Here is a 22,518-nt window from a genome sequence, read left to right on the forward strand (position 1 = left end):
GCAATTGGGGAGGCTGAAGCAGGAGAATCGCAAGTTCAAAACTAGCCTCAACAACTTAGGCCCTAAGCAACTTAGTGAGATCCTGACTCAAACAAGGAAAAGGGCTGGGGATTTGGCTCAATGGTTAAATTGCATCTGGGCTCAATTCCTACTGCCCTAAATAAATAAATAAATAATATACATGAATTGTTTATTTCTGGAAATTCCCATTTAATATTCTCAGACTACAGTTGACCATGTCTAACTGAATATGGGGAAAGCAAAACCTTGAACGAAGTTTACTGAATGTGAATCTGCCAGGTGGGAGACAGAGTGGGAAACAACAGCCTAACTCTCCCCTAAGCCCCGCTTGAAGGAGCCACCAAACTGACTGCCCACTACTCGAGCATTGTAGATCCTTACTTTCACCTCTCACCCCTGGGATTTAGGTGGTACAGAGGACACACTATCATGGAATGAAATGCCTGTTCCGAATAAGCTTCTTTCCCAAAGACCCCGTGGAGCTGCTGCGTCGGGATCCTGCTGCTTTCGAGTACCTTTACATCCAGGTAGAATCTGGCTTGGGGATACAGACAAACAGCTAGTAGACAAACAAGCAGGCAGGCTGTTCTGCCATCAACAGTGAAGTCACTATGTAAGTTTTTTCAACCTCCAGGTAGTTCTGAAGGCCCTTCTCTTTTCTGCTACCATTGTACTCTATGGCTAAGTTGACTGGCCTGGTGACCTGAGCTGCCCGTGGCTCAATGTCCTGTCTTTTTGACCTTGCAGCTCATTGGTTTTCAGGAACAATCAACCCAAATAACTCTGGCTCCTTCACAGGATCGCAAGGTCTAACAAGCACATTGGGTTGCAGGGGTCCTCAACCTCCAATACCATGCTCTGATAAGGAGATGATTCCCAACTCACTTCACCCAAAAACATTGAGTGCTTACTCTATTCCAGGCCCTACCCTAGGTATTGGTGATCAAAGATGACAAAAGAACTATCTTGGCTCCTTTAAGCTAGTCTGTGTGTAAATAAATATGACAATGGTGGGGTTTACTGTCAATGAGGGCACCCAGGAAGCAGTTTGCCAACTGCACATGGGAGAGATAGTGAAGGCTTCACAGAGGAAGTGATAAACACATGCTCCTTGCAATGAGATAAATGGAAGTTTGCTGTGTAGAGATACAGAGTAGAGGGAACATATTCTAAGCAAAGGACTTTGCTTTTACAAGAGCAATGGGGGCACTAAATAGCATGGTACAATGAGAGAACTGAGTGATTTTATTATAGCTGCGATACAGGATGTAATGTACGGAGCAGTAGGAAATGAAGTGGGAGAGACAGGAAGCAGACAGTGAAGGGCTTAGCAGGCCATGGCAAGCATAGGCTTTACAGTGGAGGCTGGGCAGTGATTCTCAAAGTGTGGTCCCAAAGGCAGCAGCATCAGCATCAACTGGGACCTTGTTAGAGATGGAAATTCTTGGGGCCTAGCCCAATCCTATTGAGCCAGAAACTTGGAGTTAGAAATCAGTGATCTGCTTTAACAAGCCCTCCATGGTATTCTGATATCCAAAGGAGTTTGGGAATTATTGCTTAAGGACAGTGGTTCTTAACCCTAAATGCACATTAGAATTATCAGGAAAGTTTTGGAAAAAAATGCTCTGTGCCCCACAGTGTCAAAGCAGGAAATATATAGGTGCTCTCAAAGTTAATATTCTCCTTTCCTATCTGACAAGAGACCCACTCTTCCTGCTTTTTTCTGCCTTTGGCTGATTGTTCATTTTCTTATTAAAATTCACACATTTCAAGACCATAAAAATGTCCTGTGCCACCCTCAAGACTGATTAAATCAAGATCTATGAGCTGACTCCCAAACATTGCTATTTTTAAAATTCTTCAGGTGATTCTAATATGCAATCCAGATAAAGAAATTATGTGGAGGCACACAAATGGTGAAAGGAGAATAGCTTGGTCAGATGAGCAATTTCAAAAGATCACACAGTGCCAAGGAAATTCACCAGCTAGAGAACCATGGCAGTTATCCAGAGAAGAAATGATGAGGGCCAGAATCAGAACTATGATAGAGTAGGTGGGAATCAAGAGAGATTTAAGGGCTGCAGTTGTAGCTCAGTGGCAGAGTGCTTGCCTAGCACATGTGAGGCACTGGGTTCAATTCTCGGCACCATATAAATAAACAAATAAATAAATAAATGTATTTAAAAAAGATTTAAAATGAGGATTCAATAGACTTTGACTTGATGAGTGTCTGGCAGAGGTGGTATCATTCCTCAAATTAAGAAACAAAGGCAGTGAAATGGGTTTGGGGACAAGAGGAGATCTTTTGGGGACGTGTGGAGTTTTATTTTTTTTTAAATGGACACAATACCTTTATTTTACTTATTTTTTTATGTGGTGCTGAGGATTGAACCCAGTGCCTCATACATGTGAGGCAAGCGCTCTGCCACTGAGCCACAATCCCAGCCCACGTGTGGAGTTTTAGATGCCCACAGGATGTACACAGCACTTGATGAGAGGAAAAAATAAACCCAGACTTTATCTGTCTCTGATAGTGACAACTGGGAATATGCTATGAAACATCATCATTGTCCTTTCTGCCCTTTTTGACAACTTAAAATGTTAGGAACATTTCTCTGTCTTAAGTTCCTTTACCAACCATCCAGGGGGAAATGAGTTGTGTGGTTGCTCTATGAATTTTAGAAGTTTAATTCTCATTTTGTTTTACCCTGAATTTCTTTGTTCAAGCCTCCTTTTTCCCATTTTTATTGGTGCACTATACTTGTAAATAGTGATGAGATTTATTGTTACATATTTGTACATGCATATGATATAACATCTTCATTTAAGCTTCTGGGGACCACCTTGGTTCTAATATTTCCAAATTTGATGACAAGACCATATCTACCCAAATTCTCCCCTTTATGATGATATGGATATCAGATTTATTCCCTCTTTTTCATATTTTAGTTTTATTGATGTATAATTGACACACAACAAACTGCACATTTGAAGTACACATTGTGTGGGTCATAGTGGTGCATGTCTATAATCTCAGTAGCTTGGGAGGCTGAGGCAGGAGGATTACAGTTTCAATCCTCCTGAGATGTGTGTGCGCGTGTTTACACACACACATACAGTCTCAGTAACTTAGGAAGGCCCTAGGCAACTTAGCAAAACCATGTGTCAAAATAAAAAAATTGACTGGGATGTAGCTCAGTGATAAAGTGCCCCCAGTTTCAATACCTGGCACCAAAAAATAAATAAATAATTGAAACAATAAAGTACATACTGTGACAAATTTTGACACATATATGTATACACCCATATGTGTATATCAACACATTCAAAATATTGAACATATTTATTTGTTGGGAGCCTCTCCGGAAATACACGCCCTTAAGTCCTGAGCAAGAGATACTGAACAATTATTGTACCCTGCAATAACTTTGGCTCTCTCTCTTTCCACGGACCCCTAAGGTCAGAGAGCTGTCCTGGATTTTGAAAAGGTACTTCTGTGTGTTTGCAGGCTTTCTTTGAAGTTTTCTTAAGTTATTGGAATAGTGAGATTTCGTGAACCCAGCATTATGTCACCAGCTAGGATAGATGGCAATATCTATTATTCTTAAAAGTTTCCCCAGGTTCCTTTGTAATTCGTTCCCTCTAATCACCAGGCAACCACTGACCTGCTTTCTATCACTGGAGATCAGTTTTCATTTACAAAAATTTATATATATACATATATATATATATATATATATATATATATATATTATCATACAGTATGTATACTTATTTTAGACTAGCTTCTTTAGCTGAGCATGATGATTTTTTTAAATGTTGTCAATGGATTTTTTGAGAGAGAGAGAGAGAAAGAGAGAATTTTTTAATATTTATTTTTTAGTTCTCGGTGGACACAACGTCTTTGTTTGTATGTGGTGCTGAGGATCGAACCTGGGCCGCACGCATGCCAGGGAGCACGCTACCACTTGACCCACATCCCCAGCCCAATGGATTTTTTTAAAATTTTATTTATTTTTATGTGGTGCTGACTATCGAACCCAGGGCCTCACACATGTCAGGCAAGTGCTCTACCACTGAGCCACTACTCCAGCCCCATGAGCATGATGATTTTGAGAGTTCCAGTTTCTCCACATCATTTTCAACACTTGAGATGTGTGTGCGTGTGTATACACACACACACACACACACACACACGTACTTTTTTATTTTAGTCATTCTATTAGTGTAAAATAGCATCTCATTGTGGTTCCCATTTGCATTTCCCTAATGACTAATGAGGTTGAACAATGTTTCATGTGTTTATTTGCTATCTTGAATCTTCTTTGGTGAAATGTCTGTTCAAATTATTTGCCTCCTTTTCTATTGGACTATTTGTTTTCTTGTTATTGACATTTGAGTCCTTTATGTATTCTGGAAACAAGTTGTTTGTTGGATATGTTATTTGCAATTATTTTCTCCCAGTCTGTGACTTGTATTTTCAATCTCTCAGTAGTGTCTTTCCTAAGAACAAATGTTGAATTTTTATGAAGTCCAGTTTGTTAATTTGTTCTTTTATGTACAGTACTTTTAGTATCACATAGAAGAAATCTTTTTCAACTCAAGATCACAAAGCTCTTCTATATTTTTTCCAGAAGTTTTATCATTTTAGGTTTTGTATTTAGATCTGTGATATATTTTGAGTTGACTTTCATATAAGATGCAAGGTATCCATCAAAGTTTTTTTGTGTGTGTTTTGGCATATGGATATCCATATTCCAACTCCATTTGTTGAAAAGATTGTCCTTTCTCCACTGAATTTCCCTTGTCAAAAATCAGTTGTCCAGCTGGGCACAGTGATGCATAACTATAATCTCAGAGACTCAGGAAGCTGAGACAGGAAGATTGCAAGTTAGAGGCTAGCCTTAGCAACTTAGTGAGACCCTGTTTCAAACTAATAAAAAGACTGAGATGTAGCTCAGTAGTAGAGGGCCCCTGGGTTCAATCCCCAGTACTGCCAAAGAACAAAAGAAAACAAAACAGTCATTTAACCTGGCACACTGTAGTTGGGAAGCTGAGCCAGGATCCAAAGTTTGAGGCTAATATGGGAAACCTAGTGATATCCTGTCCCAAAATAAAATTTAAGAATTGGAATATAGCTCAGTGGTAGAACTATTTGCCCCATATGCTTGGGCCCCTAGGTTCAACCCCCAGTAATGCAAAAAAAAAAAAATCAAAAACAATTCAGTTGTCTATATATTTGTGGAGGTATTCTTGAACTCTATTCTGTTCCATTAATCTACTTATATATCCTTATGCCAACATTATACTACTTTGTTTTTGTAGCTTTATAATAAGTATTGAAATGAAGTAGTATTTGTCCTCCAATTTTTTTTTCTAAATATTTTTTAGTGTTGATGGACCTTTATTTTATTCATTTATTTATATGTGGTGCTGAGAATTGAACCCAGTGCCTCACACATGTGAGGCAAGCACTCTACCACAGAGCCACAACCCCAGCCCCAACTTTGTTCTTTTTCAAAGTCATTTTGGCTATTCTAGATCCTTTTTGTTCTCATGTGAATTTTAGAACCAACACATCAATTTCTGATAAAAACTTGATGTGGTTTGGATTGAGATTGTGTTAAATCTATAGATCAATTTGAGTAGAATTGACATCTTAAAAAATATTAAATCTTCTAACCCATGAACACAGTATTTCTACATTGATTTAGGTCTTTAATTTTTTTTTATTTTTTTTATTGGTTGTTCACAACATTACAAAGCTCTTGACATATCATATTTAATACATTAGAATCAAGTGGGTTATGAACTCCCATTTTTACCCCAAATACAGATTGCAGAATCACATCGGTTACACATCACATTTTTACATACTGCCATATTAGTGACTGTTGTATTCTGCTACCTTTCCTATCCTCTACTATCCCCCCTCCCCTCCCCTCCCATCTTCTCTCTCTACCCCATCTACTGTAATTCATTTCCCTCCATGTTTGTTATCCCATTCCCCTCATAACCTCTTATATGTAATTTTGTATAACAATGAGGGTCTCCCTCCATTTCCATGTGATTTCCCTTTTTTTCTCCCTTTCCCTCCCACCAAGGTCTTTAATTTTTATCAGCAGTGTTTCATAGTTTTTTGTGTACAAGTCTTTCAAATGTTTTGTTAGATTTATTCCTAATTGTTTTATATTTTTGATGCTATTATCAATTATTTGGATTTTTAATTTCAATTTCCAATTGTTTGTTGCTATCAGAAATACAATTAGCTGTCATATATTAACCTTATGTCTTACAACATTACTAAACTCACTTATTTGTTCTAGTAGTTTTTTATAGATTCCATTGGATTTTCTACATAAACGATCATTTCAAAAGTATTCCTTTTCTACCTTCTCCCATGCTATAATTATACCACTGTGACTCCCTAGTCCCTTAACTGGGTCCACCTCAACCAAATGGACAACTGTTCTAACCAAGCTAGATTCATTGATAGCTGGGGGTCCTGGTCCTTAGAGTTTGAGGGTTACCATAATACTTGGCCAGCAATTCCAGGAGACCAACATGAAAACAGCCTAGGAATGATTGGCCCATCAATGTTTTGTCCTTCACACCCCAAGGAACATAATGTCTACCTCATCCCTGCAATCCATCTCTCACCCTGGGTTTCTGAGCCAGAATACTATACAGAGTCCTTCCCCACGTCTCTGTTTCTTTGTTCCCATCTGCTCTTGTGGAAGAGTTTTATATGATTGTGGGGGTGAGTATTGCTACCCCAAATGTGGGAGGGTCTTTTTTAACAGGAGGAAAGAAAGGGAGTGGTATGCTGTGAACTACTTTATGCCCATTTGCACCCTACCATTGTGCACACCTGTCACTGAGAAAACTGTCCACTATCTGCTGAATAAAGCTAATAGTGTCTCTGTGACCTGAGACTTCTCTGTTGTCTCTTCCCCAAGGACAGCATCTTCCTCTTTCCTTTGATCTACCATGTCTTACCAACATGGTGGTTCTTTTCTGAGATATAAAGGAGTAGATAGGGGGTGGGGAGGGAACATTGCCTTTAACTAACAGGTTTGGACTGCCTTCTCTCACAGAGTCGGAATGATGTTATCCGAGAACGCTTTGGAATGGACCCCAAACCGGAGATGCTTCTGGGCCTTGCTGCCCTCCACATCTATATCACTGTCTCAGCCACTCGGCCTAGTCAGAAGATCTCACTCAAGAATGTGGAGTGAGTTGGGCTGGGACCCTTCGGGTTGGGGGCAAATAGCTGTGTAGGAAGAAGGTAAAATGGTTGAGCTATATTGCACTTTATCGGGAATGCAAGAAGTAGAATGGGAGTGAGAATTGGAGTTCCTCACACCTTGCTCTAGCCTATGATGCCCTAGAGCTACCGCTTCTATTAGGGAAGTGTGGCCAGTGTTCTCTTGTTCCAGTCCCTCTTTTTCTTTCTCCCAGTCTCTATTCCTCCATCTGTACTTTTCAGATTCAGTTTCTGACTTACCATCTTCTATTCTCTGTCACATTTTGTCTCTCACTAATCTTTTACTTTTCTTCTGCTTTTAGGAAGGAGTGGGGCCTGGAACCCTTTCTCCCCCCCTCCCTCCTACAAGGCATCAAAGAGAAGAACCTTCGGAAATCTCTCTCACAGCAACTGAAGGCTCACCAAATGCATCCTTCTAGTGGCACCAAGGTACCCAGAGGAGGCCATGGGGTACCATGTTCAGGCACTAGAGGTCTTGGGGTGGGGGGGTGCGTTTTCTCTGGTGATCTTCACCACATTTTTTGACTCAGGTGCACATCCACAATGTCTGGGAATGGGGACAGTTATGGAAAGGAGTTTCCCCAAGCCTGAGCCTGTCCCAGAAACAGCTCAGTGGTACTGACAGACCTCTGGGTCCTGAAAGCTAAGAGACCAATGCCAGAGATCATCCTCAGGTTCTTTTACTAATTAGTTAGTGTGGATTGAGCACCTGTCATGTGGACAGCACTAGACCCTGGGGAGACACATATTTTCCATGGGAATGATCACTCTGTTCCAGACTAGCTTTCTAATTCATCTGTTCTGGTATATGGAATTCTGGAGATAAAAGCCCCCCGCCCCGGGGGGGGGGGTGGTATGACAAAGCCTGACCTGGAGAATGGGTCACTGGGCAAGCATAGGAGGAGGGCTTAGGCCACTGCTACACTAGGACACAACCCTTTGCCTCTGAGAAACTCCCTCTCCCTACCTCTCCTAGCCATGCAAGCCCTTCTTAGGCTTCAAAGGCTCTTTTTGCTTTAGCTTCCTGCCCAAGAGGCAGGAAGATGGTGAGAGGTACTAGCATCAGCATGCAGATGTAGACACAGGACACAGTCACCCCCATGTATTCTACCCATTCCAGATTTCTTGTATTATCAACTAGCTTCTCTTTTAAGATTCAAATTTCCCTGGAGAGTTAAGCCATTCCCACCTTGCTGTGCATATTTAATCGGATTGTTTTTTCCTCAGCTGAGAGCACCAGTGCTCACTGGCTCCTCAGCTGCCTTTTTTTTTTTTTTTTTTTTTTTTTTTTTGAGGCACTCCAATGCTCCTCCTGGAGATATAAAGATGAAGAAGGCCTGACTTTGGCCCTGGAAGCAAGCACAATCTAGTGGGGAAACACAATCAGCAGACTCAACAGTGCTGTAGGCACTGTGCTCTAGCATGGAGGAGGGATCCCAAGCCTAGGTTGAGAATGGAGAATAAGGCCAGGAATTGGTACATTTGAAGCCAGAGCTGGGTCTTGGAGGACAGGCAGACAGGAGTTTTTCTAGATGTGATGGTGGGGGTGGTCAGTAGGAAGAAGACTTTCCCAGGTAGGAGATCCATCTATACAAATGCCCAGGGATAGGAGAGACCTTGGTGCAAGCAAAGAAATGCAAATAGCTGGACCCAAGCAAGTATGCAGAATGCAAGGGATGTGGTAAGGGGGTGGGGAACAAGAGAGGAGGCTGGGTAGGGGAGAGGTGGGCAGGATCCAGTTCCTGAAGGGCCTTGTGTGCTATGAAAAGGGGTTGTATTTCATCCTGTAGGCAGCAGGGAGCCATCTAAGGGTTTAATCAGGAAGCCAATATGATTAAATTACTATGTTTTAGGATGTCCCCTCTAACAGTGTGTGGAAGTGTTTGAGGGGAAAAATATTAGTACTAAAGGTAACCTGGCTGCCACCCTGACACAGGTAGGAATGCCATGCAGTGACTGTGGAGCAAAAGAAGAGGGATGGGTAGATTGGAGAGGGAGTTAGGGGAAAGAATCAAGATAATTTGGTGACTAGTGGCTCTCAGATCCAAGGATGGAGGAGGAGTCCAGTGTCACTCTCAGGTTTCTGATTCAGTTGCCCCAGAGATGCTGATGGAGACCTGGAATGGATGGATATCACCCTTGGGAAGCAGGGGTGCTCAGTATTAAAGCATTAACTGAGACACCCCCACCTGGAGATAGCCAGTATCTAGGTAGTTCTGAGGATTTGAAGAATCTTAGGAGAGATACATAGATTGGGCAGGGTGTCAAAAGTTGGGGAGAGTTGGGCACAGTGGTGCACACCTGTAATCCAGCGGTTTGGGAGGCTGAGGCAAGATCATGAGTTCAAAGCCAGCGTCAGCAACTTAGCAAGACCCTAAGCAACTCAGTGAGGACTTGTCTCTAAATAGAAATATAAAAAAGGATGTGGCTCAGTGGTTTAGTGCCCCTGGGTTTCAATTCCTGGTACAAAAACAAAGAGTTGGGAAAGTGTTGGAATGAATCCAAGAAGAAAAATGTAGTCAGCTGGATGCTTTAGAAATGAGGATCAGGGGGTCAGAGGAGAGTTTAGAAAGTGAGATGGGATGCTAGATGTGAAAGCTCCCTGAACTGGAACCTTCCTGTTATTTTACTCAGGCCTCCTCACATTCCCAATGTAGTAGCTTAATGCCTTCAGCCTGTCCTAGTATGTCAAGACTCCTGTTTGAGAAGATGGTTTGTTTTTTCTGTGCTCCTTGTGCTTCTCATATTTTGAGGTGGGCTGTTTCCACAGGGCTCTGCAATTCAGGCAAAGCTCCAGTACCTTCGAATTCTGAATGAACTTCCCACCTTCACCGGCGTTTTGTTCAACACTGTGGGTCTGGTCAGTGGGGTAAAGGGGGGAGGGGGAAGGGGTGTCATCCTTTTGTTGACATTTGTCCATGGTAGGAACAAGAGAGGAAAATACAGTCCGCCCTCCATATCCGTAGGTCCTGTATCTATTGATTCTACCAACTATGGATCACAGCTATTCAAAAAAAACTGTGTCTGTACTGAATGTGTACAGAATGTTTCTTGACACTATTCCCTAAACAACATAGCATAACCATTGTTTATGTTTATATTGGATTAGGTATTATAAGTAATCTAGAGAAGATTCAAAGTATACAGGAGGATAGGTGATAGGCAAATACTATGCCATTTTCTCTACTGGACTGGAGCATCCATGCATTTTGGTATTTGCAAGGGAGTCCTGAAACAAATTCCCCATGCATACTGAGGGCTGACTGTATTTGTTTTCAGCATCCCTTCATCGCCCCTTTGTGTTCCCCTTCCTCTATTTCAGGGGTTGGCACTTTACTTTTTCTGTAAAAGACCAGATAGTAAATATTTTAGGCTTTTGCAGGTAGACCAAATGGGTCTTTGTGGCGGCAACTTAGCCCTGCTGTCTTAGCATAAAAGCACTCACAGAAGCCTGGCATGGTGGCTCATGCCTGTAATCCCAGCAGCTGGTGGGGGATAGGGAGCTGAGGCAGGAAGATCCTGATTTCAAAGCCAGCTTCATCAATGGTGAGGAGCTAAGCAACTCAGTGACACCCTGTCTCTAAATAAAATACAAAATAGGGGTGGGGATGAGGCTCAGTGGTTGAGTGTTCCTGAGTTCAATTCTCGGTTCCCAAAAGAAAAAAAAAAGCACCCATAGACAATGTATTAACAAATGGGCTTTGCTGCATGCCGAGAATTATTTAGGGACCCAGAAAGTTGAATTTCATATAATTTTCCAGCGTCACAAAATATGGTTCTTTTGATTTATTTACAACCATTTAAAATGTAAAAAGCATTATTAACTCTTTGGCCATACCAAAACAGGTGGTAGGAATCATTTGGCCCTTAGGCCATAGGTTGCCAGAACCATTGCCCTTATAGATACTCCCAATGGCCTCTACCCCAGGTTTCCTGAGTCCTTATTACTGCCCCCCTCCCCCTGTCCCAGCACCTCCACTGCCACAGCAGTATCCTAGGGCTGGCACAGCTTGCTCCACCCACAAGATGTGCCCCAGGCTAGTTGACCTCTGTAAAAGGAAATGCCAATCATCCTGCTGATTGGATCCAGGTGCTCGCCAAGCTCTGGAGGGAGCACACAGGAGGAAAGCAGCTTATCAAAGTGCCTATAACCAGACACAAGAGGTTCCTGGGGTAATGCTAATGGCAGGGAATGGGCCAGCCAAGGGCTCAGGCTTGATGGCTCCAAGGAGCTTGTCAGAACCATTAAAGAGAATCAAGTCCATCAGGCGGAGAGGTAGCCATTTTACATACTGGAATTTGCAGAACACTGAAAGCCCACTGACCTGCCCCACCCCCTGCACACACCATCAAATCTCTCTGCCCTCCACCACTGCTGAAATTCCCATTGGCCATTCTTTTGAATAAAGATTGCTAGAATGCCTATTAAAAGGTACATACCTTCAGGGAAGGAGGCCTCCATTAAGCACTCAATGGACCCTTAACACCTTAGGCAGTTACTTGGTCAGTTCAGCTTTTGGCTTTGGATGAGAAGTTCAGGTTTGAGTAGCTGTTGGAGGGGGGAGGGTAAAGTCCAGACACAATGCTGCCTGCTTAGGCAGAGCACTGGATGGGGACACTGAATGACCCATAGTAACCTTGGAAGGTTTAGCAGGGCTTAGTTAGGGAAGGTTCTCCAAGGGCCCCAAAACAAACTTCACTTATTCTCACCATTTTGCTAGAACCAGCTCTGCTGCTGTCCACTTAGCCTGCTGTTGAGGCTAAGGTATTGATTTAGACAATGGTTTGGGTTCCTATGTTGGAATAGAGAGGTTCCAGACCATTTCCCCTTAAGGTTGTCCTCTGGCCCTGGAACTGAACCCCAGATATTTCCAGCCCTACCAGCAGAACCAGCCCAATGCATATTTTGTGTTTTCTCCTTTTACTTCTTCTTCCTCACATCCTATCCCATTCTTTATGTTAATGCTGCCTGCCACACTTGGGCACCAGGACGAGAAGCAGTCAGCCACCACTCTCCTAGTGGGACCCCGTCACGGCATCAGCCATGTTATTGACCTCAAAACCAACCTCACCACTGTGCTGTCCGAATTCAGCAAGATCAGTAAGATCCAGCTGTTCCGGGAGAACCAGGGCGTGGCCCGTGTGGAGACCAGCATCATGGATGCCAAGGTAAGCACTACTTTGACAGATTACTTCTCTCCAGGAACAGGCTTTGGGACCAGAGGAAGAACTAAACTTCTGAAGAGAGTTTGAGCCTCTGAAGTTGTCACTAGAGGAGTTTCTGGAGAGGGGGACCTCAACTCAGGACAAGTGGGGTCCTTGGCATATGTGAATTTCAGCATGTGCCAGTCAGAGGCACAGACAGATTTATTTAGGAAAGCAAAGACACATTCAAGAGGAAATGTGGGCTATCTTAGGGGAAAGACATCTTTTGGGGTAAGTCAAAGAATACATGTTCAGCCGGGCATAGTGGCGCACACCTGTAATCCCAGAGCCTCGGGAGGCTGAGGCAGGAGGATCTGAGTTCAAAGCCAGCCTCAGCAAAAGAGAGGCACTAAGCAACTCAGTGAAACCCTGTCTCTAAATAAAATACACAAAATACAAAATAGAGCTGGGGATGTGGCTCAGTGGTTGAGTGCCCCTGAGTTCAATCCCACTACCAAAAAAAAAAAAAATAATAATAATAATAATACATGTTCAAGGGAGAATGGGGCACATCTCCAAACAGAGAGACAGCAACCCTTTGTTCTGGGTTGTCAATATTTTACAGAAGAACAGTAGCTAGGGGTGGACTAGAGGAGTAGTCAGAGGAGAATTACCAGTGGGCCAGGGGTGTAGTTTAGGGGAAGAGCATGAGGCAGGCATGAGGCCCTGGGGTCCATCCTCAGCATCACAAAAGATAAAGTAAAAAATAAAATAAAAGACATATCTCAATTTTGCACCAGTTTTCCCTGCACTTTCATACTGCCTGCTACGGGTTACATCTTGCAGGCAAAGATGTGGGCCCAGGGTGCGGGCCAAAAATGAGGGCTAAAGATTTGGGTTGGTTTGCTCTTGAGTTGCTTGTTTTGCATTTCAAAAGTTCATTCCATCATTCTTATTGTTCAAGAGCACTACCTTTGGAGACTCAGGATATTTTTCTCTCTTACTTACTATCTCAAAATTAAGTTCACTGATTCTAAAATGGTTCAGGCCCTGGGCCCCTTTGGGCTGCTCTTTCTTTCCCTTCTCATCCCTCTGGGGCATGGGCTTTAACCTTATAAGGTGAGCCAGCATGAGGGAAGGATAGGGAATGTCAACTCAGCAGGATTCCATTCTACACAGGGCAAGGGACCTGGAGAACTTGGAGCTAACCCAGGCCATTATTTCCCATTCATTCTCATGTCATAGCACACATAGAAAATTATATTCACATGGACCTTTGGGGTCAATGGAGCAGCCCCATAGACTAGCCATCCCAGGCCCCACCTGGCTGCCTCAAAGGCCGAAGGAGTGGATGTTTTGGCTCATTTCTACCCACTCCACCACATACACTGGTTGGGGAACACCCACTTTGTAGTACTGAAGACTGAACCCAAGGGCTCTCTACCACTGAGCCATATCCCAACCCTTTTTAATTTTTAAGATGAGGTCTTGCTCATTTGACGAGGCTGGCCTCGAGCTTGCAATCTTCCTGCCTCACCCTCCCCAATTTGCTGGGATTACAGGCATGTGCCAGGGAGCACTCACTTTGAATCAGCGGGGAGGGGGGCATATGAGCATGTGGACAGAACCAAGAGGGCCTGGGGAGGGGGAAACAGGTAGAGCTTCATCCCCATTTCACGTGTTGGAGCCCAGCTCTTCCAGAACCTCAGAACCTTTCCCACAGAACAGTGCCTTCAGGCAGGAAAGCAGCTGTCTCACCTGGGTAAAGCCTGGCAGCTTTGGTCAGCCGCCTCCTCCACAGCTCTCTGTTTGAATACAGTGACCAGCATGGGCTGGGGGCAGGCCTGCCTGCCAGCTGTCGGAAGCCAGTTTAGAGGAGGTGCAGCTTTCTTTTCTTAAAGGATTTCCCAGGAGGCCATGTTGTTAGCAGATTAAGAGGTGGAGTGTTTGCTGTTTCCAAAAGAGCAAATTATTTATTTTGTATTTGTGAAACCCAGAAAGCTTTAGTATGTTAATTGATTCACAGGCTTCCCATTGGTTTAGGAACCCGCCTGGTGCTTAGGTTTAATTGGCTTGTAGCCACTTCCTCAACCAATGATCGCTGCCCTCCTCAGATGTTGTTAGGTAAAAAGCCAAGTGAACTGGTAGGGAAGGGGGAGGAAAGACGGGACCTGCAGGGGAGGTGTGGCTTCCTGAGAAAGCAAAGGGGTCTAAAACTGAGAATCAGCTTTCTAACAGTCTCCTTCTATGTTCTATGGGTAGTTTTCCACATTTGGTTGCACAACAGAATTTTCTTGAGAGCTTTCACAAAATACAAATGTCTGGGTCTACTTCTAGAAGGGATGATTTCATTGGTTGGAGGTGCAGCCCCTAGGTTGTTTTGTTTTGTTTTTCAGTTTCCCAGGTGATTTTGTAGTACAACCAGTTTGAGAGCATACAGGTTTGAAACCTGTGTCACCAGAGGTCTGCAAGGAAACAGACCAATTCTACAAGTGAGGCAGCCAACTGTTGCCAAAAGTTTGGTTCTTGTCCCCAGATGTCAATCCAATAATGAGGACGTGGTTTTGAGAAAAAGGAAAAAGAAGTTTTATTGCTTTGCTAGCAAAGGAAAACCACAGGGGACTCCTATCCCAAAGGCTGTGATTCTGCTGTTCAGTGGGAACTTGGGGCTTTTAAAGAGATGATTTAAAGGCTACATTTCACCTGTTCTCTGTTGGGGTTGTAATTCATTTGTTAAGTTGGGAGATAGTAATTTCTGAGATCTTTAGTACCATCCCCAAAGAGTGGATTACTTCATTCCTACAGTGGGTGTGTACTCAGGGACAGATAACTCTGCTTAGGATAAGGAAGAAAGGTAATCCTGTTTCCCCTGAGGTTAGGGATGGGGAGATATTAGGGAGGAGCACAGAGAAAGATCTATAGATTTCTGAATCAGACCAGTGTGGTTCAAATTCCAGGCCTACCATTTCCTAGCTCTGTGATCATGAGAAAGTGTCTTAACTTCTAAATTCTAATTCCCTCAACTACAAAATGGAACACCTATCTCAAAAAGTTATTATCAAGATTGAGAGGGGGCTGCAGTTATGGCTTAGTGGCAGAGTGCTTGCCTAGCATATGAGAGGCACTGGGTTCAATCCTTAGCACCACATAAAAATAAATAAAATGAAGATATAAAAAATACAATAACAATTTTAAAAAGATTAAGTGAGAAGGGATGGACATGCTGGCACATGTTTGTAATCCCAGAGGCTCAGGAAGCTGAGGCAGGAGGATTGTGAGTTCAAAGCTAGCCTCAGCAACTTTAGGAGGCCCTAATCAACTTAGTGAGACCCTGTTTGTAAATAAAATACAAAAATGGCTAGGGATGTGACTCAGTGAGTAAGTACACCTAGGTTCAATCCCCAGTACATAATATATATATATATATATATATAAAGATATAAAGTGAGAGGGCTGGGGATGTAGCTCTATGGTAGATCACATGTCTAGCATGTTTAAGGCCCTGTGTTCAATCCTCAGTACCCACCAAAGGAAGAAAAAGACCATTAAATGATAAAATACACATAAAATGGCTTAGTATACTGCCTGGCACATAGTAGGTGCCCAACAAATGATACCTATTGTTTTTTTCAAAAGAAAAACATCAATAATAGGAAATAAATATTATAGATCAGTGTGCAATGGAACATAGAACACAAAAACAGAAAGGAGTTAACCAGAACTGGATTCCCACAAGAGGATGTTTTAAGCTGAATCTTGAAGTGATAGGCATGAATTAGCAGAGAGAAGTGAGATGTGTTCAAAGGCAAGGAGCAAGCATGGAAATAAGCAAGCCATATGTGCAGGTCGATAAGCATAGTTGCTTGGCTGGAGAGGAAAATAACAAGAAAGGAGATCAAACAGATTGGGGGTAGGCAGAATAAGTTGGCCTCAAGGGTCAGTCCAAGGAATTTACATTGAATTAGGTAGGATAGTAGGAATAGTAGGTTGTTGAACAGAAGGGTGATGGTATGCAAGCTGATTTGAACTAGAGTGCAAGATGGGTGGGAACAAGGCTAGTGTGAAGCCAGGGAGGTGAGGAGGGGATTGTGGTACCTGTCCATGGGCAAAGTAATAAGGGCCTGAGCTGGAAGAATAGCAGCGGTTAAAGATAAAGAGTAGGTGTGAAGCACATAGACTCATTAAGATGCACGTGTAACCAGGTACATTAGTGCACACTTGTAATGTCCGGCTGAGGCGGGAGGATGGCAAGTTCAAGGCCTGCCTTGGCAATGTAGTGAGATCCTGTTTCAAAAATAAAAAAATAAAAGGGCTGGGGATGTGGCTTAGTGGTAAAACACCCTGGGTTCAGTCCCCAGTACCCCACCTGCAAATGTACCTTTGTGTCCTCCCACATACACCTCTGTGCCACATACAATGCACATGTTTTGATATATGTAACCCCATTGCCTACTACATGCAACCCAAATGCACTGAAGAACAGTACTGCATGCACAGTACTCCCTCAAGATTATTGTGGGTGTCACGAGTGGGTGTCGAGGAGATACTACATTATGGGATAAACAGGAGATGATATTAGTGAATGGATGGGGCTAGAAGGTTGCACTTTGCAAGTGGGAAATAGCTAATGGTTAGGTAGATGATATGAATGCTTAAAGACACAACTGTCAGGTGGTAGATGGTTCAGGTATACTCCACTTTAAGCAACTGATAACATGCCTGTGGAAAATTAGCCACTTTATGTCAAAATTTCTCTACTTTGTAATGAGATTTACCCTATGAAGTAGTCAGAATAATGCCTCCCCTTAAAATGTCCATGCCCTAATTGTCAGAACCTGTGATATGGTATGCATATGGCAAGAGGGGGATTAAGGTTGCAGATGGAATTAAGATTGCTAATCTACTGACCATAAACTAGGGAGGGTGGCCTAGATTATCAAGGAGGACCAATGTGATCACAAGATTTCTTGGATATGAAAAACAAAGACTGAAGTTCAGAGAGATTTTTGTGGATGTATTGTTTCTTGGATTGAACCCAGGGCCTAGATACCTGTTAGTTAATGCTCTACCACTGAACTACATCTCCAGCCCTAGAGAGATGTGGTATAAGGACTCAGCCCAACTTTGCCGGCCTTGACGATAGAGGAAGGGGCCCTGAGCCAAAGAGTGTGGGAAGCCTCCAGAAAGCCAGAAAAGGCAAGGCAACAGATTGTGCCCTACAGCTCCCAAAAGGGACACAGACAGGCCTACACTTGATTTTAGTTCAGACTTCTGACCTCCAGAACTGAAAGAGAGTAGATGTGTATTATTTAAGCCACTATTTTTTTCATATTTTATTGGTACATTATAATTACATAGAATAGTGGGATTCATTGTTACATATTCAGATATATTTATGATATATCAATATAACTTGGTCAATATCATTCCCCAGTATTTCCTCTTTTCCTCTGCTCCCTCCCCCTGGTCCCTTTCCTATAGTCTACCGATCGCCCTTTGATGTTCATGAGATTTTCCCCATCCCCACCTTTCTTTTCCTTTTTCCTCTCTAGCTTCCACATATGAAAGAAAACATATGACTCTTGAATTTTGGAGTTTGACTTATTTTGCTAAGTATAATGTTAAACCACTGAATTCATAGCCATTTGTTATAGCAGCAACAGGAAATTAATAGACTCTGAGATTCCTTCAAATAGCAAGTATCAATATGATTTCATTGATAAACATGCTGTTCACACCCAACCTCTGTTACATAAAATCAGACACACCTGTAATCAGAGATGTCTTCTGTATTCATCACTGGTTATAAATTTGTGCTCTGTGAGATGGGCAGGACACTTTTTAACCCTTTTTCAGATAAATCAACAGGCAAAATGGATGGATGACATCATATTGTTAGCTTGAAAGCTGCCATAGTGGGAATATGCACACCAGAGAACATGGCAAATACTACAAATCAAGATTTGGAAGAACTGATTACAAAACATTTGCCAGTGCACCACTGTGTAGAGAACACTCTGTTTCAGAGATCTAAATTTTCTTAACAGAGGCATGTAAGTTAAAGACCAAATTTGGCCCATTTCCCCCTAGATATGCCATTCTGGTCTGGGAATATTCTGGAAGGGCCTGATGAAATTAAGATTATTCACTGATTGCTGTTTCAATTTCATTACTTGATATTGGTCTGCTTAAGTTTTCTGTATCTTCTTGGTTCAATTTGGGCAGGTCAATTTTTTTTTAAAAAAGATTATTATTCTCAGCCCTGACTGCATGTAAGAATCACATATGAAGATTTTTAAAAACACTGGATGTTCCAGCTCTTCCTCTCAGATCATTTAAATAAGAATTTCTGGGGGTAAGACACAGGGATATATAGGTCTTTGTGGCTTCCCAGGTGATTCTAATGTACACTGGGCCCAAGAACTCTTGCCTTAAGTGATATTCTGCCTTATCCCCAAATTGGCTGACTATACCCAATTAGCCTTTCCCAGCACTGTGGAACTGAAAGCAAGAACTGAAAGACATTAATCCCCTGGGACTCAAGGACCTCCATCTTGTGCTTTTGCCTCTCCAGACCCCTGGATTTCCATCCTTTCTCTATTGTCAGAGATGCTAGAGTGAACTGAGGCTACTCCGCGGCACCCCAGGAAGGAGATGTGGCTGGAGCATGTCAAATTAATCCTGCTGTACCTTTTCCTGGCTGACTCATGCCTCAGACTCCATTCTCCTTATCTTATTTTCCACTTGAAGATGGCCTGAGCATATTTAGTTACAGTTTTCACTCAGCTGATTTGCTTGTCCTGGAGTGAACATGAGGTAGTGTTCAGATATCTTTCTTTAAGAGATAGCAGTCTGGGACTGACACACCACTGGGCCATTACCATACCCTATTACCACAGAAGCACATAAGGGGAAGAAAGAAACTGTCAAACAAATGTCCCAAGGGATCTCTTGTGGCCCTGTGTGTCTGCCATTGTCATGTTTGAACTGTATTTCTCTAGTACTTTCTGTAGGGACAAGCATTACATTAGATGTCCTGATCATTAAAATCTTACTTAAAGTAAAATGTTGTTTTTGAAGGTTTCTAAGAAACCTACCCAACCTTTTTGCTAGCCTGCCTTTGCCTTGATTTTTACCCCTGTTGGCAAAAAAGCACATCTGTGTTTCTTTTACAAGCCACAATTGGTGTGTGCTGGGGCCCAGTTGGCCATCTGGGATATGTCAAGGAGAGGTTTCTGACGTGCTGTGCTGAGCCAGCTGGAGATGAGCTTGGCCTTCTCTGTGCACAGGATTTCACCTTCATGCTGTTATAGTGCCGACATCATGTTGTATTGGGGGTAAATGGAAACGAATTAAAGTCAGACAGTTAAGTCAATTGACCAGTGAGTCACCAGCCTCCAGTCAGTAATTCTGTTCATTAGCCAAACAACCATCCAGCCAGGTAACTACGCAGGCAGAATGGGAGGCTGTTCAGTATTCTGCCTTCCTGCAGCCATCTTGGCAGCCAATGCCAGAGTGAGTCAGACTGCCCTGCAGTCAGTCAGCCTGTCTGTCCATCAGTCAGCCAGCCACTCAGTCTGTACACTGGTCAAGTGTTTCCCTCATTCTATTTGTTAGTGCCATTTCCTCAAAGAAGCTTCCTCCAGCTTCCAAAATCAAATGTCATACACACACACACATCTTCACACCCACCCACTCACTGCTCTAGGACATTCTATGTACTGATAGCTCTCTGTACTTTTCCTTCATAGTGCTTATCACACCTTGCAGTCATATTCATTTGTGTGAGTATTTGATTTGTATTATTTCCTGCCAGATTATAAGGTCCATGTGATAGAGACTGGGACAGCCTGTTCTGGAATGAATGGATGTAGCCATCCATTGGTCATGTTCTCCAGGGGGCAACTGGCCCATTTGTAGCATCTGGCCAGATGGACAAAACAGCACAGGAGCATTTCAGCCAGAGGGACAGCATAGGTTAATGTTTGGAGGTGTGAAAGAGCATGGTGAACTGTAAATGATGTGTCATAGGGTGAGGGACAGCGATGGGATGAGAAAGACACAGAGAGGTAAGGAAGATGTGTGTGTGTATGACATTGGTTGGGTCCAGGTTCCAAAGGGCTTTCTATGCCATTGTAAGGCAGTCAGATTTTACCCTGTAGGTGATGAACTATGGAAGATTTTAAGTGACAATTAGAGTTGTACTTTAGAAATACCCCTTGGGCAGTATTATGAAGGTGAAGTGGAAGGAAGTGGGAAGAGACTGGAGGCAGAGGGCCAATCAGGAGGCTATTAGAAGGAGGTCCCTAGGTTTATGTGTCCTAACTTTCTCCTTATCAATAGCAAATGTCACAATCTATACAGCAATACATACCCACAGATGAGGCAGCTTTTTGCCATAGCCTGAGAGGCTTGGTATCAGCACACTTGTCAACCATTTACATATCCTTTGAGAAGTTTGGGCCTGGGAGGAAGATGATGAGAGCCTCAAATGAAGTGGTGACAGCAGAGATGGCCGTGGTGTTTATGAATGCTCCTGAGGCAGAGCTAGTGAGTCTTGGTCCCTCAGAGTAATGGTAGTAGCAGCCATTCACACCCAAACCTCTGTGTGTCCTGCTATTGGTGACAGGGTGTAAAACAGGGATATCTAACTCACCCTGCCCAGTTCCATACCCAATGTCTTTTTCCTTATATGTAAGATTGACCATTCTGCTGTGACTGAAAGGTATCCATTAACTAAAAGTACAAACTTCCCCAAGGGCCCCCCCCCCCTTTTTGGTACTAGGGATTGAACCCAGGGGCCCTTAACCACTGAGCAATATCCCCAGCCCTTTTTATATTTTATTTAGAGACAGGGTCTCACTAAGTTGCTTAGAGCCTTATTAAATTGCTAAGGCTGGCTTTGAACCTGTGATCCTCTTGCCTCAAGCCTTCTGAGTCACTGGGATTATAGATGTGTACCATGACACCCAGCCTACTTCTTCTATCTGTTAATGCCTGGTCTGGGAATTCCAAAATTCTGTGGCCACCCACATCCCCATGGCTCCCTCTTTAGACAGTCTTCAGTAGTCATTATATGAAGACCAGGGAGATTGGAACCCTCAATGACTTCAGTGTGATCCATAGGTAATCAAGTCATACTTTTAAAACTATAGTAGAGATATTAGAAAGTTTTCTTGAAAGGGTACTGGTTTTTTGTATATAATTGCTAGATATCTAAGTTAGCCAGCTTACCATCACTGTGACAAAATTACTGAGAAAATCAATTTAAAAGAGGAAAGATTTATTTGGCTCATGATTTCAGAGGTCCATGGTTTCCAGGCAGAACATCATGGCAGGGAGCACATGGTACAGAAAAGCTGTCACATCACAACAGCGAGGAAGCAAGGAGAGAGCTCACTTTTAAAACAAAGTCACTCCTCCAAAATGCTTGAAGCTATGAATCCATAAATGAATTAATCCACTGATGAATTCAGAGCCCTCATAATCCAATCACCTCTCCAAGGCCCTGCCTCTGAACACTGCTGCACTGAGGACCAAGCTTTCAACACCTGAATCTTTGGCAATCATTTTTCATCCAAACCATAGCTGCATACAGTGGTGCACATCTATAATTTCAGCTAGCCAGGCACCATGGCACATGCCTGTAATCCCAGTGGCTGCGGAGGCTGAGGCAAGAGGATTGCAAGTTTAAAGCCCACCTCAGCAATTTGGGGAGACACTTAGCAACTAAGCCCACCTCAGCAATTTGGGGAGACACTTAGCAACTCAGCAAGACCCTGTCTCTAAATAAAATACAAAAAGGGGCTGGGGATCCATGGTCCAGTGGTTAAGTGCCTCTGGGTTCAATCGTGTGTGTGTGTGTGTGTGTGTGTGTGTGTGTGTGTGTGTGTGTATTTTTTTCCCCAGCTACTTGGAAGTCTGAGGCAAGAGGATCACAAGTGTGAGGCCAGCCTCAGCAACCTACTGAAATCCTATCTGGAAATGAAATAAAAAGGGTTGGGGATGTAGTTCAGTGGTAGGGCCCTCATGTACAAGGCCCTGGGTTCAATCCCCAGTACCAACATAAAAAGCAGCACCAATGC

The 22,518-nt window shown here is 43.0% G+C and overlaps 1 protein-coding gene across 1 annotated transcript in view; it reads left to right on the plus strand.

Annotated features, from left to right (window-relative positions):
* The window catches only part of FRMPD3 (FERM and PDZ domain containing 3), a gene marked incomplete at its 3' end in the record, with an annotated part of 69,406 nt that overhangs the window by 29,821 nt on the left and 17,067 nt on the right, over window positions 1-22,518 (plus strand). The window contains exons 7-11 of the mRNA XM_081278121.1: window positions 429-548; window positions 7,119-7,255; window positions 7,591-7,717; window positions 10,059-10,148; window positions 12,278-12,457. Coding sequence (XP_081134247.1) covers window positions 429-548; window positions 7,119-7,255; window positions 7,591-7,717; window positions 10,059-10,148; window positions 12,278-12,457 — 654 coding nt within the window. The remainder of the gene's footprint in view (window positions 1-428; window positions 549-7,118; window positions 7,256-7,590; window positions 7,718-10,058; window positions 10,149-12,277; window positions 12,458-22,518) is intronic.

This window comes from Spermophilus citellus (genome assembly GCF_964194105.1).
Source record: "Spermophilus citellus genome assembly, chromosome: X".
NCBI lineage: Eukaryota > Metazoa > Chordata > Mammalia > Rodentia > Sciuridae > Spermophilus > Spermophilus citellus.